Below are 13,878 nucleotides of genomic sequence, written 5' to 3' on the forward strand. Positions count from 1 at the left end.
ATGTTTTTTATTAAGTTTTTGACCAGGCAATGAATGAGGAAGAGGGATAGTTAATACTCCATACATGATAACTACTCCCTCCGTCCTAGTTTAGGAGACGTCTTATTTGAATTCTTCCATCCAGCTTTACAAGGCGTATAACATCTTTTAATGTTTGGATACCGAAAATACCCTCAGTTTTCTATTCATGCCTGCTTGCATCTCTAATTAAATCATTGTCTGTTTCCAATGTAAGAGTTGCAGCAGCGTTCACACTCTCCCCACTCTCCGCATGCACTGCACTCGTTGTTTCTTTTTTCCTCCCATGGAGCATGCAAAGGGGCATTTTTGTCCAAAACTTGGTCTCATGAAGCTAGCTTGATACCAGTGAAGAAACTAATACGCCTCCTAAACTAGGACGAAGGGAGTAGTCACTACTAGAATCCACAGTTTTCCCTAGTGTCAAATACTCTAGGTGAAAGCAAAAAAACCTTAGGTAAAGGCTTTACCTAGGGACTGCACTAGGAAAAGAACCCTAGGTATAGTATGGCAGGGAAAGAGAGCTTTACCTAGAGGCATTTTGACACCTCTAGGGAACGTTTCTTTACCTAGAGGATTGAACCCTAGGGAAAGTTGTCACATGGCAGCTGTGTGCCAAAGTGTAAAGTTACTGTCCCTAGGGCCAATTTAACTCTAGAGAAAGACATGGACCAAAATTTTAATCAAATAGGCCACATCATCATCTTTCCCTCGATGACTTTACCTACCAGGCTCTCAAATAGATTCAAATGGTACCGGAATTCATATTTTGACCATATATGAATTCGTATTGGCCATATTTGAATTCATAATGACCATAGTTTAAATATATTCAAATAGAACCAAAATTAATAACCAATAGGAACTGCACATAACACAAAATGTTTTAATCAATCTCAACCTTCATTCAAATAACATGTTCGCAATCAGTAATAACTGTTGTTGCTACAGCAAAAAATAGCCTCATTATTGATCAATGGCTAGTGTTTGCTATACCAAACAAACATGACTCAAGATGTGAACAATTGTCCCAGATGAGTATGCAGCTAGAATCTGCTACGCCAAAATCTGCACAAAAGAAGGTTGTACGCAAGACCTGTGCACCTGAAAATTAGATGACACAAATTTTAGTTGTTTGATGAATACATGTACAAAATTTGAGCAACATAACAACTATAAATATGAAAACGCGAAAGGAGAAATCAACTACAACGTGAAACGAGAATGGAAGAACAGAAATGAATACATGCTTGTTTGTTTCATGAGTGTTTTTATCTTATTGGTTAACTATTTTTTCCACATCTGAAATCATGTTTGAAAAGGAGTTTAAAAGTAGTACTAATTCTGACCTCATACTTATCCATCCATTCAATTGTTCCAAGTCATGCCATTCTGCACAATTGCCAATGACCAGAGCCATTGTAGGATTATCAACTTGGTTCAAACATTATTTCTGATTATCAGTGATGCCAAAGTAAACTTCCAGCTCTAGTGTATGTACCAATGCATCGAGTACTAGTAGTAACTAGAAAGACCTGTCAAATATGAGTGCTAGTACTAGTAGTAGAAGGACCTATACTTAGGCCACATATTGGTCTTGAAAATATCAGTAAAGGTACAACTGAAGTTAGAGTGGAGTAGAAACTATAAATAATTAAACACAAAGTATAGAAAAATAGGGGCCGGAGAGTGGAGAGGAAAAGGAGTCAGGGCCACTGCTGCTGGAGAAGCAGAGCAAGGAGAGTATCCGGAGTTCAAGTGTTAAAAAAGGTAAAAACTTGGAGTTGAGGGGAAAAGCTGAATATTTGTTTAGTTGTGTGTTGTTTAGATGCTTGAAGAGTGGTTTAGGGGAATCTCTGCTTGAGTTAATTGTTGTTTTCTGTGGAAACCAAATGAAGTGTTTGTTGCTCTAGTCATGTTTCAGGCCTACAAATAGAAACCTGATTATTGTAGATGTTTAGATTCGTCATTAGCTGAGAAAGGAGCAAAGAAGGCAAGATTCAAATGTAAATTCTGTTTTATCCAGTGTGGGAGAGAGTAAAGGTGAACATTTCAGAATTTAAGCTGCAGAGAAAAACAAGTGTTACAGGGAGAGGGAGAGAAAGAGAGAGAGAGAGAGCGCGCTTATGTTCTTGTAATTAATTCATGTCAAGTTTCGAATCATATATCCCCATTCCCCACACATATAGGCACCCTTGCACATCACAAAATAGCCATCTCGGGTTTTATTTCAGATGACGATTGGTTTTTATTTCAGAACACATACCTGAACAGAGGAATGATTTGGGTGTTCTTAAGCAACAAGACTGGATAATGTTGTATGTCATTCAAAATCTGCAAAGCAATAGATGTGCTTTGAAATGGATACTTCTTTCTTTCAGTGTCAAGCTGAGAAAGATGATTACATACGTGATTTCGGCTGTCATTCAAAATCTGGAATTGCTTAGAAGACATGGTATGCTTGCTTGATTGCTCGGTAGCACAAAAAATCAGTTTGTTCTCTATTCATTCAATCTGACTAGCAAAAGCTTGTATTTCTCTAAAAAAGATGTACAAAATTATTAGGCAAAGTAAAATAATGCTGAGTAGTACATTTAGCTTTGTCGATGTTGTACATACATCTAAACATCAAGCTTCAGAACATTTACTCGTGAAATTGCAGGCTTCACACAATTGCTCCTTCAAAATACGTACAAGAACAACAATGCATTATCATTTATTTTCTTATCATTGCGTAACAATGTTAATCAGCATCGTGTTTGCACGAACAAGATTTCAGACAACAAAATATATCGACAATGACAGCACATGTACCACAATTGCAGAACAAGGTTTCGCACAAAGAATGCTCCTTCCAATTATAGGACATTTAGATAGCACATGCAGCATAGAGAACTAATCAACTAAATCAATTGCTAAAAACATCATGGTTTCACACGTCATTCAGATAGCACAACTAGGACAAAGCAAATCATTGTTTCAGAGAACCAAATCCAATTAGAAAGACACCTAGAAGATGGCACATAGCAAAGTTCATCAAAAGAACTAATCCTAGAACATGTAGAACATAGAGAGACCTAGATATATACAGAGAGAAGACTGAGAGGGAGAGAGAGGACAAACCAGAAGGGGTGGCGCACATGGTCCTGTGGCCGTAGAATTAGAGGAAGGCGGTCACCACAAGGACTCACTACAAGAAGAAGACAAACCCCGCCTCTGCTGTAGTTCCAGATGGGTTCCAGGCACGGCCACCGCGACGGCATCCTCGCGGCGGCGCACCGATGGTGATACCGGAGGCGGTTGTGCGGCGGTCCTTGTAGGAAAGGTTCTGGCGGCGCCGGTACAGCAGGGGGGGGGGAGGCAAAGGTACCGCGGGGCTATGGCATGGCGACGCGGCTAGGACATGGAGGCTGGGGTATGGCGGCGCGGAGTAGATATGGAGGGTTGGAGGCGGGACGGAGCAGGACGGCGCGGCTACGGCAGAGAGGCGCCGTGGAGGCGGGGCGGAGCAGGGCGGCGCAACTATGGCGGGGAGGTACCGGGGAGGTGGGTTGGAGGCGGGCGGCGCGGCGATGGCCAAGAGGCGCCGTGGATGCGGGTTGGAGGCGGGCGGCGCTAGGGGAAAGGAGACCGAGGGGAAAGGAGACCGAGATACAATATTATTTTTTTGAGATGGGAGAAGGCTCTCTTGTTGTCTCGCGCGGGTCATAGCTGAAATTTTTGCTTTGCTCTCTATCACTGTCAGGTGGGCCCGTGTGAAGCAAAGCACGCCCATGGAAAAAAGAGCGCGGGGCTGACTGAAAAGAGAAGAAAAATCACACGACAGGGCATCTTCTTCAGATTCTTTACCTAGGGTACTTCACATTTATTTTTGGATGCAAATTCTCTTTACCTAGGGTGTTACTGTTTGCATCTTTACTTTACCTAGAGGAGAGAAATCAGCTCAAAGTAAAGAGGTTTGCCCTAGGAAAATTATGATTTCTAGTAATGAGTGCTTGGTCTAACACTTTATTAGACCGTCCTTGGTTAGAGTTATTTTGAAGACAAGCCTTGTAAACTGAATGAGAGGAAGTAAAATGGTTGACTAGCCATTAATTAAAAGTATAAATATGTAGACTTTTTTTATTATCATAGGAATCTTAGAGAAAAAATAGAGGATTGTAAGTAATAATTCGTATACATGTCTTTTGGATCATACAATTGGCACAGAAGAATTTAATATTTTAGAAATTTTTTCTCCAAATTTTGGAGAAATCTAAGATGAGGTCAAACCTCATGAAAACTTTGTTTCAATCCATCTTTTCTCCATCTCTATCCTCTCTTACTCTAGTGAAGTTGCATCATCTAACATCAGATTCTCTCTTTTTTTCTCATGTATCATCCAAACACATATTTTTAAACGATTTTTATATTTCCAATAATATTAAAGATGCCATGATATTTAAAACTTACGCCTCCGTACCTTAAGTAAAGGGAATCGGAGAAAGCAATATGATGAAGCGTGAAAAAGAACGGAGAAAGTAACGACGGATCGTCTGGTGCCAAGTGTCTTGTGTCTACGGAGTATTTTGTCAAAAAAAAAAGGTGTATACGGAGTACGGCGTGGAGGTGGAACCGACAGTTCCAACGGGAAATCGAGTCGCAGAGAGAAACGAGTCCACGCTCCACACAGCAAGCCAAAATCCAAACCAATCCCTCATTCCCTCCTCCCCTTAAACCCTCCCCGCCGATCACCAACAGCGCGCCGCCCACCATGCTGCCAATGGACGACGGCACGAAGCGGAAGCACCAGCCAGGCGCGCACCCCACGCGCCGCAAGGTGGTGGAGGAGCCCTTCGACCCCGCGCCGCCTCTCTCCGGTGCGGCTACTGCTGCTGCTTCTGCGGCGGCGCCCCCACCCCACCTCGTCGGCGCCATCGTTGAGAAGGGCTTCTCCGCCGCCGCTCCCTCCTCTTCCCCTCGTCCCACCGTCCTCCCCTTCCCCGTCGCCCGCCACCGCTCCCACGGCCCCGTAAGCCGCCGCCGCCGCCGCTACCCTTCATGGAAACCCTAGCTCTAAACCTGCTAACCCGCTCCGCTCTGCTTCGGTTAGTGCTTGCTTGTATTCTCCTACTGACTAACTGCTCTTCCGCAGCACTGGAACCCGGTGACAAAGGACGCCTACAAGGAGAAGGGGGAGGTGGAGGACTACGGGATGGATGTGGACGAGGTGGACTACCAGCCCATGGCCACGGTGGCCGGCCCAATACGGAGGAAGGAGAAGAAGGGCATGGATTTCAGTAGGTGGCGAGAGTTCATGGCTGACGACGTGCCCCCAAAGCGGAGGCAGGCAAAGAAAAACAGTACACAGAGAATTGATCCTGGAATTGTGGCTGAAAAGGTGGATGTTTCAGTGGGGGAGAGGGCTTTGGGGGGAGATGGCATGGAACTGGACGGTGGGAATGCTAAGGATGAATTGGGTGTGACGACTTTGGTTTCTGATGTGTTGCCAAGGAAGCCCGAGAAGCGGGTTGATGCAGGGGATTTATTGATGTTAGAAGGTGAGGCTGGGGTTGCTGAAATGCGAGGAGAGGGTATGCAGTTGGATGATGGGGAGCCATCGGTTGCAGCAGAGATAAATGCAGAGAACATAGCTAGGCTGGCAGAAATGTCTACAGAGGAGATTGCAGAGGCACAGGCAGATATTTTGAATAGGCTGGATCCGACCTTGGTGGAGATACTGAAGCGTCGGGGAAAGGAGAAGTCTGGGGGCAGGAAAGATGGGGTGAAGGATAAGGGTGGAGAAATTTCAGAGCCAGGGAAGACTGCAAGGGCTACTCCAGGTGCTCGTTTGGTGGTTGGTGAGCACAATGGATACTCTTGGAAGGCATGGAGCGAGAGAGTGGAGCGAATCAGGCTGTGTAGGTTCACACTGAATGGAGATATTTTGGGGTTTCAATCTTGCCAGGAACAGCAAGATGGTATGGCATTTCTTCTTCCTCCTCTTGACTTACTTTGGTTTCTCTTGTGGTGGCATCACAGACTGACTTTCCTGCTTATAGGCAAGAACAGAAATGCAGAAAGGGTAGCTGAGCGTGACTTCCTCCGAACAGAGGGCGATCCTGCCGCTGTTGGTTACACAATCAATGAGGCACTGGCACTTACCAGGAGCACGGTTCGTTTTGTATAACTTAATCAGATGGTGGTGGACAAAAGATATTTAGCATTTGTCTGTCTTCAGTTTCGTATTTTAGGTTGTGTTTGGATTGCGGCGAAAACCTACCATACCAATTGTTTGGTCATGACCAAAAAAGTTTGTCTTTGTTTGGGTTGTTGCCAAAATTTTGGCAAGCCAATGCCTCTCTGCCAAATCTTGTTATTTTTCCTGTCAATGTCGGCCAACTCTTGGGCAGCCAAAACCATGACCAAAATTTTGGCTAGCCAAGGTTTCGGTACTGTAAACTCGGGCTAAAACCAAACACACCCTTAGCAACATAAACATTGGGACATAGTATGGATTTCTTCTTGAAATTTGCAGGCATAGCATTATCCCTCAATTGGTTCTGGTGCATAGTTTCCAACTTTTATCCAAGCATGGTAGTTCTCGCTAGATTCGCAATTTCAAGATCTGCATGATGCCTCCATTTTACATCCAGTTTGATAGTTACATGACCTTGATTTCAACTATACCACGTATATTGCACACAATTTGTCACACACGCTAAATATGCTAGGCCTCGGTGTGTCTATTCCAAATTTTTTTATGCCCAGTCACTAGCTATTAAACTAGTAACTGTAATAATCAGAAATATGATGCAAACCAGGAAATGATGGGGGGGGTTGGGTAGTTAGTGTTCCCTGATTCACTGGATTCACAAATCGCTGTTACAAAAACTGCCTCGTAGTTTTTGCCTAATTCTTGAAGGTGTGACTTGAAAATGTCTAGATGTGCAATGTAATTCAGCTTTAGTGTTCAAATTATAGGTCCCTGGGCAGCGTGTACTTGGACTGCAGCTTCTTGCTTCTGTTCTGAATAGGGCAGTGCACAACCTGCATGAGATGGATCTAGCTGATAATTTGGAAGGAGCTAATGGCGCCGACAAGCTTGATGATTGGCAAGCAGTTTGGGCCTATGCCCTGGGGCCTCAACCAGAGTTGGTTCTCTCTCTGAGGTAACTCATTTCTGAGCTTATAAGTTCAATTCAGATTTGTTTATCGTAGTTTCAAGTATATTTAGGCCTAACCATCTAGATAACTAGATATGCTTAGATTCCTTCAATTGATATTCATATGACAGTGGCCTTTTTAGATTGCCATGTTAGAGAGTAAGAACTGTAAGAATTATTAGCTTAAGGCAATCTCATCCTTAAGTTATCAGTGACTTAGAAGATGTTGCATATCCCATAACCTTATTATACTCTCCCTCCACCCTCTGTCTTATTTTCTGTTTCGTCTTACGTGTTTTATTGGTGTATTATTTTTCATGAGGGGTTGGGAACTGCTGCCTACTTTAGTCATCTTATGTAAAACTAGCAGTTAGCAAATGTAAAACTAGATGCTTTGCAATGTTTTCTGCATCGTGAAGGCTTCAATTTGAGACCTTGTTATGCCATATATTTTTTCTTTCAATATTTATTCTACTTCTTTGTCACTAACTGTAGCATATGCAGGATGGCATTGGATGATAACCATGCGTCTGTAGTTCTTACCTGTGCCAAAGTTATTAATGTTATGCTTACCTATGACATGAATGAGGCATATTTTGAATTTTCAGAGGTACTCTTACTTCTTTTATCTTCTAGCCCATTTTCATTAAAAAACCTGAGTCTTATTTGGTTGATGTCCTCCACCTGCAGAAAGTAGTACATCAGGGGAAAGATATCTGCACAGCTCCTGTTTTTCGTAGCAAACCTGACCTGGATGGAGGTTTCCTTGAAGGTGGGTTTTGGAAATATAACACAAAACCGTCAAATATACTTCCACATTATGGTGAAAACGCTGAAGAAGAAGGTGATGAGGAACATACCATTCAAGATGATGTCGTTGTATCTGGACAAGATGTTGCTGCTGGCCTTATTAGGATGGGAATCCTACCACGTATCTGCTCCCTTTTGGAGGTCAACTTTTGCTTCTTTTTCCTGTTATCTGGCATGTTTCTCTTACAACCCTACCATTTTGGGCCGAACATATCGTTTTGTGGTTTCTTTTATTTCATGATAGAATAACTTAACCATTTACTCCAACTTAGCTGTACAGATGCTTCTGTCTGTCAGTTACAGCCATGTCTTCGGATTAGTTTCAGTTACTCACCTTCTGTCCATGTTTCCCCAATTATGTTTCTTGATCTTATATAATACTTGTCATCTGTGTTTTATTGAAATAACAGTGAAAAGCCTCCATAGCTGGTTGTCAAATCATGATCATTTTTCTGCAACTAACCTTAGGCAAATTGTGGCTGCCACAAAAAACGTGGTGTACAAAATGGTCACTATAGCGGTGGCAAAGTTGAGCAAGAAACTCAGTATACGACATGTAGGACCCTAGGATTTACAAAGTGTATCAAGCCACAGTTGTGGTAATGAACGGCATAACTAAGTTAGGTGTGACAATCATTGTTTTTTGTCATCCAATACCAACTAGTTTTGGATCATTTTTTGGAACATACCCATTATGAGCTTGACTGTTGTTTCAACGTGATAGCTTCGTATCACACTTTTATCACTTTGCTAGTAAGCTCTGTTTTTTTAGATAGTTGACAAATTTTCTCCGAATCTTTTAGTTTTATTGTGTAAAACAGGTGGCATGATTAAGGATCATAAATTCATGTTGTAATTTTTGTTGATTCAGATGGACCCTCCTCCAATTCTTGAAGATTATCTTGTTTCAACTCTTGTGGCATTAGCTAGACACTCTCCACAATCTGCTGATGCCATCTTGAATTGTACAAATCTTGTTCAAAGTGTTGTTAAGCTGTTGGTCAAGCAAGGATCAATGGAAATTCACTCGTCACAGATCAGAGGGGTTACTCTCTTGAAGGTAGTATTTGGTGCTATAGACAATCTTACATTTATGGGAGTGTGGCATGATTTATTGCTTTGGGATCTACTCCCTCTGCTCCTAAATATGAGAAGTCCTAGCTTTGTCCTGTGTCTAACTTCTTCAAGTTTGACCAAGTTTATAGAAATATCTACTAAGATCTATGATATCAAATAAGTATACTATGAAAATATATATAATGGCAGTTTTAATAAAACTAATTTTGGAGTTCTGGATGTTGATAGATTTTTCTATAAACTTGATCAAACTTGAAGAAGTTTTACTTAGGACAAAGCGGACTTCTTATATTTAGGAACAGAGGTGGTCGTATTTGTTTGCAGTTTCTGATACCTAAATATATAGGAATATTATTCATCCTTGCAACTTATGTCAACCAATTAGGCAACCACAATCCCTTCCACAATGCATGTGCTGACACAGAAACTACTTGGTGGATTTTCAATATTTATGAATTGCTTATGAGATATGGTTGTCCTGTTATTAGGATGAGATGATAAACACCATGAGTATATTAAAAGCTATTGTTAGTTGAGACTGCTCATGATAAAAATGCAAAAAATGTTTATGCTTATTGCCTCTATTTTGTTGAACAGAAGGTTTTTCATTAGCATCTAAAGTTATTTGTTCGTTTTGCTAGGTTTTGTCCAAATACAACAGACAAACATGCTCCAATCTTGTGAACCGTGGAGTTTTTCAGCAGGCGATGTGGCAGTGGTACAGAAAAGCTTATACCCTTGAGGATTGGATAAGATCTGGAAAGGAACAATGCAAGCTGAGTTCAGCAATGATGGTTGAGCAGCTGCGGTTTTGGAGAACCTGTATTTCATATGGGTTTTGCATAGGGCACTTCACAGATTTTTTCCCTGTTTTGTGTCTGTGGCTCAGCCCTCCACTGTTTCAGAATCTAAGCAAAAGCAATGTTCTTTCTGAGTTTAGTTCAATTTCAAGAGAGTCTTATCTTGTATTAGGAGCTCTGGCACAGAGGCTGCCACTTCTTCATTCAATGGAGCAGCTTGGCAAGCAAGATATGGGAGTTTCTGGCAGTTATATTGAAATGTGGTCTTGGAGTCATGTAGTTCCAATGGTAGATCTGGCGTTATCTTGGTTACATCTGAACGATATTCCGTATTTGTGTTCACTGATCAATGAGCAGAGTGAGAATACAGCACATATACTAGAGGAAAGCTGTTTGGTTTTGTTGATTTCTTCTGTGCTTGGCATGCTTAATTCTATATTAGAAAGAATATCACCAGATGGCACTCCTGATGTTAAAAGTTACTGCTTGCCTTGGATACCTGACTTTGTCCCCAAAATTGGCCTGGGCATAATTACTAATAACTTTTTCAGCTTCTCCCGTGATGATGTTGTTGGACATGAGGATCAGCTGTCTTTCTGTGGTGTATCGTTGGTGCAGGGGCTTTGTCGTATGAGATCCCAGGGTAATGTTGATGCATCATTATCTTCCATATGTTGTCTTCAAAGATTAGTGCAGCTATCCTTCTCTGTTGACAGAGTAATCCAGAGAGTGTCAACAAAATGTTCCGAGCCTGTCAAAGAATCTAAAACAGGGATAGCTGGCAAGATATTAGGACAAGGCATTTCCAGTTTATGGCATCATGACTTGTTGAACTCTCTAAATGTGATGTTGCCATTGAGTTCCTCACAGTGGCCAGTATTAAAGAACATAGAGACGTTCGGTAGAGGAGGACTAGCTCCTGGTGTTGGGTTTGGCTGGGGGACTTGTGGTGGAGGGTTTTGGTCTCTGAAATGCCTACTTGCACAACTGGATTCACAGTTGGTCTTAGAGTTGATCAAAATCTTCTCTGCAGTACCAGAAGTTCTTGTTACTCCCAGTAAAGGTGTGAACTCAGATAATGTGACTAATCCAGTTGCCAAAGCATCAGGGAGAATTAGTCCTGTCCTTGGTGTATCTTTGATTGCAGGACCTGGCCAGATCACTACGTTGGAGACAGCCTTTGATATCCTCTTCCATCCTTCAATTCTGAAGTGTCTCAAATCTTCTATGCAAAGTATGGCTTCTCAAATGGAATTACCAAAAACTTCAGAGTGGGAGATAACTGAAGATGAATATCAGCATTTTAGTAGTGTGCTGAATTCACATTTCAGATCTAGATGGTTGGTCATCAAGAAGAAGTCAGACAAATATGCAAGAGATAACAGTGGCATCAATATGCCAAAATTATCAGAGACGTTGGATACGATTCAAGAAGAAGTAGAGTTTACGGAAACTGTAAATCCACCTTGTGGCACGTTAGTTGTAGAGTGGGCACACCAGAGACTGCCTCTTCCTGTACATTGGATTCTAAGTTCAATCTGCTGCATTGATGATGCAAAAGGCACCCTTTCAGTGTTAGCCAACCATGCTGTTGATGTTTCAAGAGCTGGTCTTATCTTTCTTTTTGGTCTCGAAGCCATTTCATCCGCTCCATGTCTTGATGCTCCTTTAGTTTGGAAAATACACGCACTTTCTGCCTCTCTCCGAACTAACATGGACTTGCTTCAAGAAGACAGAAGCAGGGATATTTTTAATGCTTTGCAAGAATTGTATGGCCAACATCTGGACATGTTATGCCATAAATACTATCGATCTCACTCTGTAAAGAACGATGAGGTTGTAGGATCTGTGACTACTGTTGAAGAAGCAAAAGCGATCAGTTCTCTTGAAATTCTCGGATTTAAGGAGAAAATTCATGGGAGCTATACTACCTTTGTTGAGAGCGTTATTGACCAATTCGCAGCTGTCTCGTATGGAGACGTTATCTTTGGTCGGCAAGTCGCCATTTATTTGCATAGAAGTGTTGAGACCGTGGTGCGGCTTGCAGCCTGGAATGCATTATCTAATGCTTATGTGCTTGAACTCTTGCCTCCTCTAGACAAATGCATTGGTGATATCAAAGGATACTTGGAGCCTTTTGAGGTATCATTTCTTTAGTTCCTTTTATGCTTCGCTTCTGGATGACATCTTGTATAGTAACTACGTAAAATACGAAATCAATTTACAACATTTACTATAAACTTCTTCTATGTTTGCACATTGCACAATCTACACGGCAGAGATCACAAAATATGAGAGTTAAAATGGCTCCCGGGAGTAATGCTATATTGGTGCCAGTTATTAGATGCCTGCACATACCTGAACTGCATGTGCATGCCATTGTTTTATATCTTTTTTCCCATTTACTTCTAGTTAGTTGCTTCATGTGATACAAAGTGATGGCCCCACTGTATCATATTCTTACACTGCATATTGCAGGACAACGAAGCAATTTTGGAAGCTTATGCAAAATCATGGACATCTGGTGTCCTTGACAAAGCTTCTCAGAGGGATTCTATGTCTTTCACACTAGTGAGGCATCACCTTTCTGGTTTTGTTTTTGAGCGCAATGCTTCCATCAAAGTGCGTAATAAGATGGTTAAGTCACTTATCCGGTGTTATGCTCAGAAGCAGCATCATGAGGTAACTTCTTCCCTCAAGTTCTTAAGAACATGGACTCCTTATGGTGCAATACATAGAATTTGTAATCATGCCCCCATGGTGTTTGTTGAATTCTGTCCAACAGGCTATGCTCCAGGGTTTTGTTCTGCATGGCACGCAAAGCAGTGATGAAGTTAGCCGAAGATTTGAAATCTTGAAGGATGCCTGTGAGATGAATTCTTCCCTCTTAGCCGAAGTTCACAGACTGAAGACATCAATCGATGGATAATTGCTAGAATATATTCCTAGCATGGTAAGAGTTGAGCACTAGGAAAAACCAAAAGAGAGTAGCAGTCAGTTCAGTGCCGCTTCCATATTTGCTGAGCTTAGTATTTTACATTACGAATTGCCCTGACAGTAGCTGATATATCGAAAGCTCAAAGAACCTCTCACTGACACTGGAGAGCAAGAACTGCATTTTTGGCGATTGTAAATAACAATGTGTGGGGACGTGGGTTGACTTAGTGACTACATAATCATAAAGTGGCCATGCTCATGGGAACTCTCTGGACTTGCCCGGGTGTTTATGAGGCATTGACTGACTTGCTGGGGCAGACCATGTTCCGTCGAGTCAATCTCCAGTCCAAGTCCAGTGTTCTGCTATGATTATCTGTGCACTCGTTCGGCAAAGACTAAAATCCTAGCCATGTCTTTACTGCGCTTACCTATGCATTCGTTCGGCAAAGACTTAAAATCATAGCAATGTCTTTGTGCGCTTCGTTAACTTGCCATGCTATTTAAAGATGTGTTTGTCTTTGAGTTATAGTTCGAATCAAGATGTAGACGGGCGAGAGCAAACACCTCTGTACGTCCTTCTATCAGTTGCTAATATTCTATGAACATCTGATCTGTCATTTTATACAATTGATGTAACAGTGATGGTGTCAACGTACCTCCCGTCCTTTAAATAATAAATCAACGTCCTTCTCAGTTCTCAGTCTCCCTCGTAACGACGGCATTTCATTGGAATATCTAAGCCATAGCGTAAACGCGTCCTGTTAATATTTTTTTTCACGTTCTTTGGCTCTTATTCGCTCCGATCCGTAACAAGTGTCGTTGATTTAGTACAATTTATGGATCGGAAAAAGTAACATGTAGACCGCGGTCTTGTTGATAATTGATTACCACCATTCTTTACTCCTATTACCTGCATAAAAATCCTTTACTCCAATAAAAAAGACTCAGTTGATAATGATGGCCAATCATCTCTGGACAACATCACTTCTTTTAGTCGCATATTGATTTGGCATACATCACAAAATGAAAAGGAATATGGATTGTACGAGCATGATATACTATATTTTAGCCCATAGAAATGCATGAGTATT

The 13,878-nt window shown here is 41.7% G+C and overlaps 1 protein-coding gene across 1 annotated transcript; it reads left to right on the top strand.

Annotated features, from left to right (window-relative positions):
* Positions 1 to 4,643: 4,643 nt before the first annotated feature.
* On the top strand, positions 4,644 to 13,438 carry LOC100830908 (transcriptional elongation regulator MINIYO). Its single transcript, XM_003563665.4, has 10 exons — positions 4,644 to 5,029; positions 5,153 to 5,978; positions 6,060 to 6,172; positions 6,982 to 7,169; positions 7,668 to 7,773; positions 7,854 to 8,114; positions 8,845 to 9,033; positions 9,692 to 11,992; positions 12,329 to 12,532; positions 12,636 to 13,438. The coding sequence occupies exons 1-10, from the start codon at positions 4,772 to 4,774 to the stop codon at positions 12,777 to 12,779; spliced, it is 4,590 nt and encodes a 1,529-aa protein (XP_003563713.2). The 5' UTR covers positions 4,644 to 4,771; the 3' UTR covers positions 12,780 to 13,438.
* Positions 13,439 to 13,878: the final 440 nt, after the last annotated feature.

The sequence above is a fragment of the Brachypodium distachyon genome, chromosome 1 (genome assembly GCF_000005505.3).
Source record: "Brachypodium distachyon strain Bd21 chromosome 1, Brachypodium_distachyon_v3.0, whole genome shotgun sequence".
NCBI lineage: Eukaryota > Viridiplantae > Streptophyta > Magnoliopsida > Poales > Poaceae > Brachypodium > Brachypodium distachyon.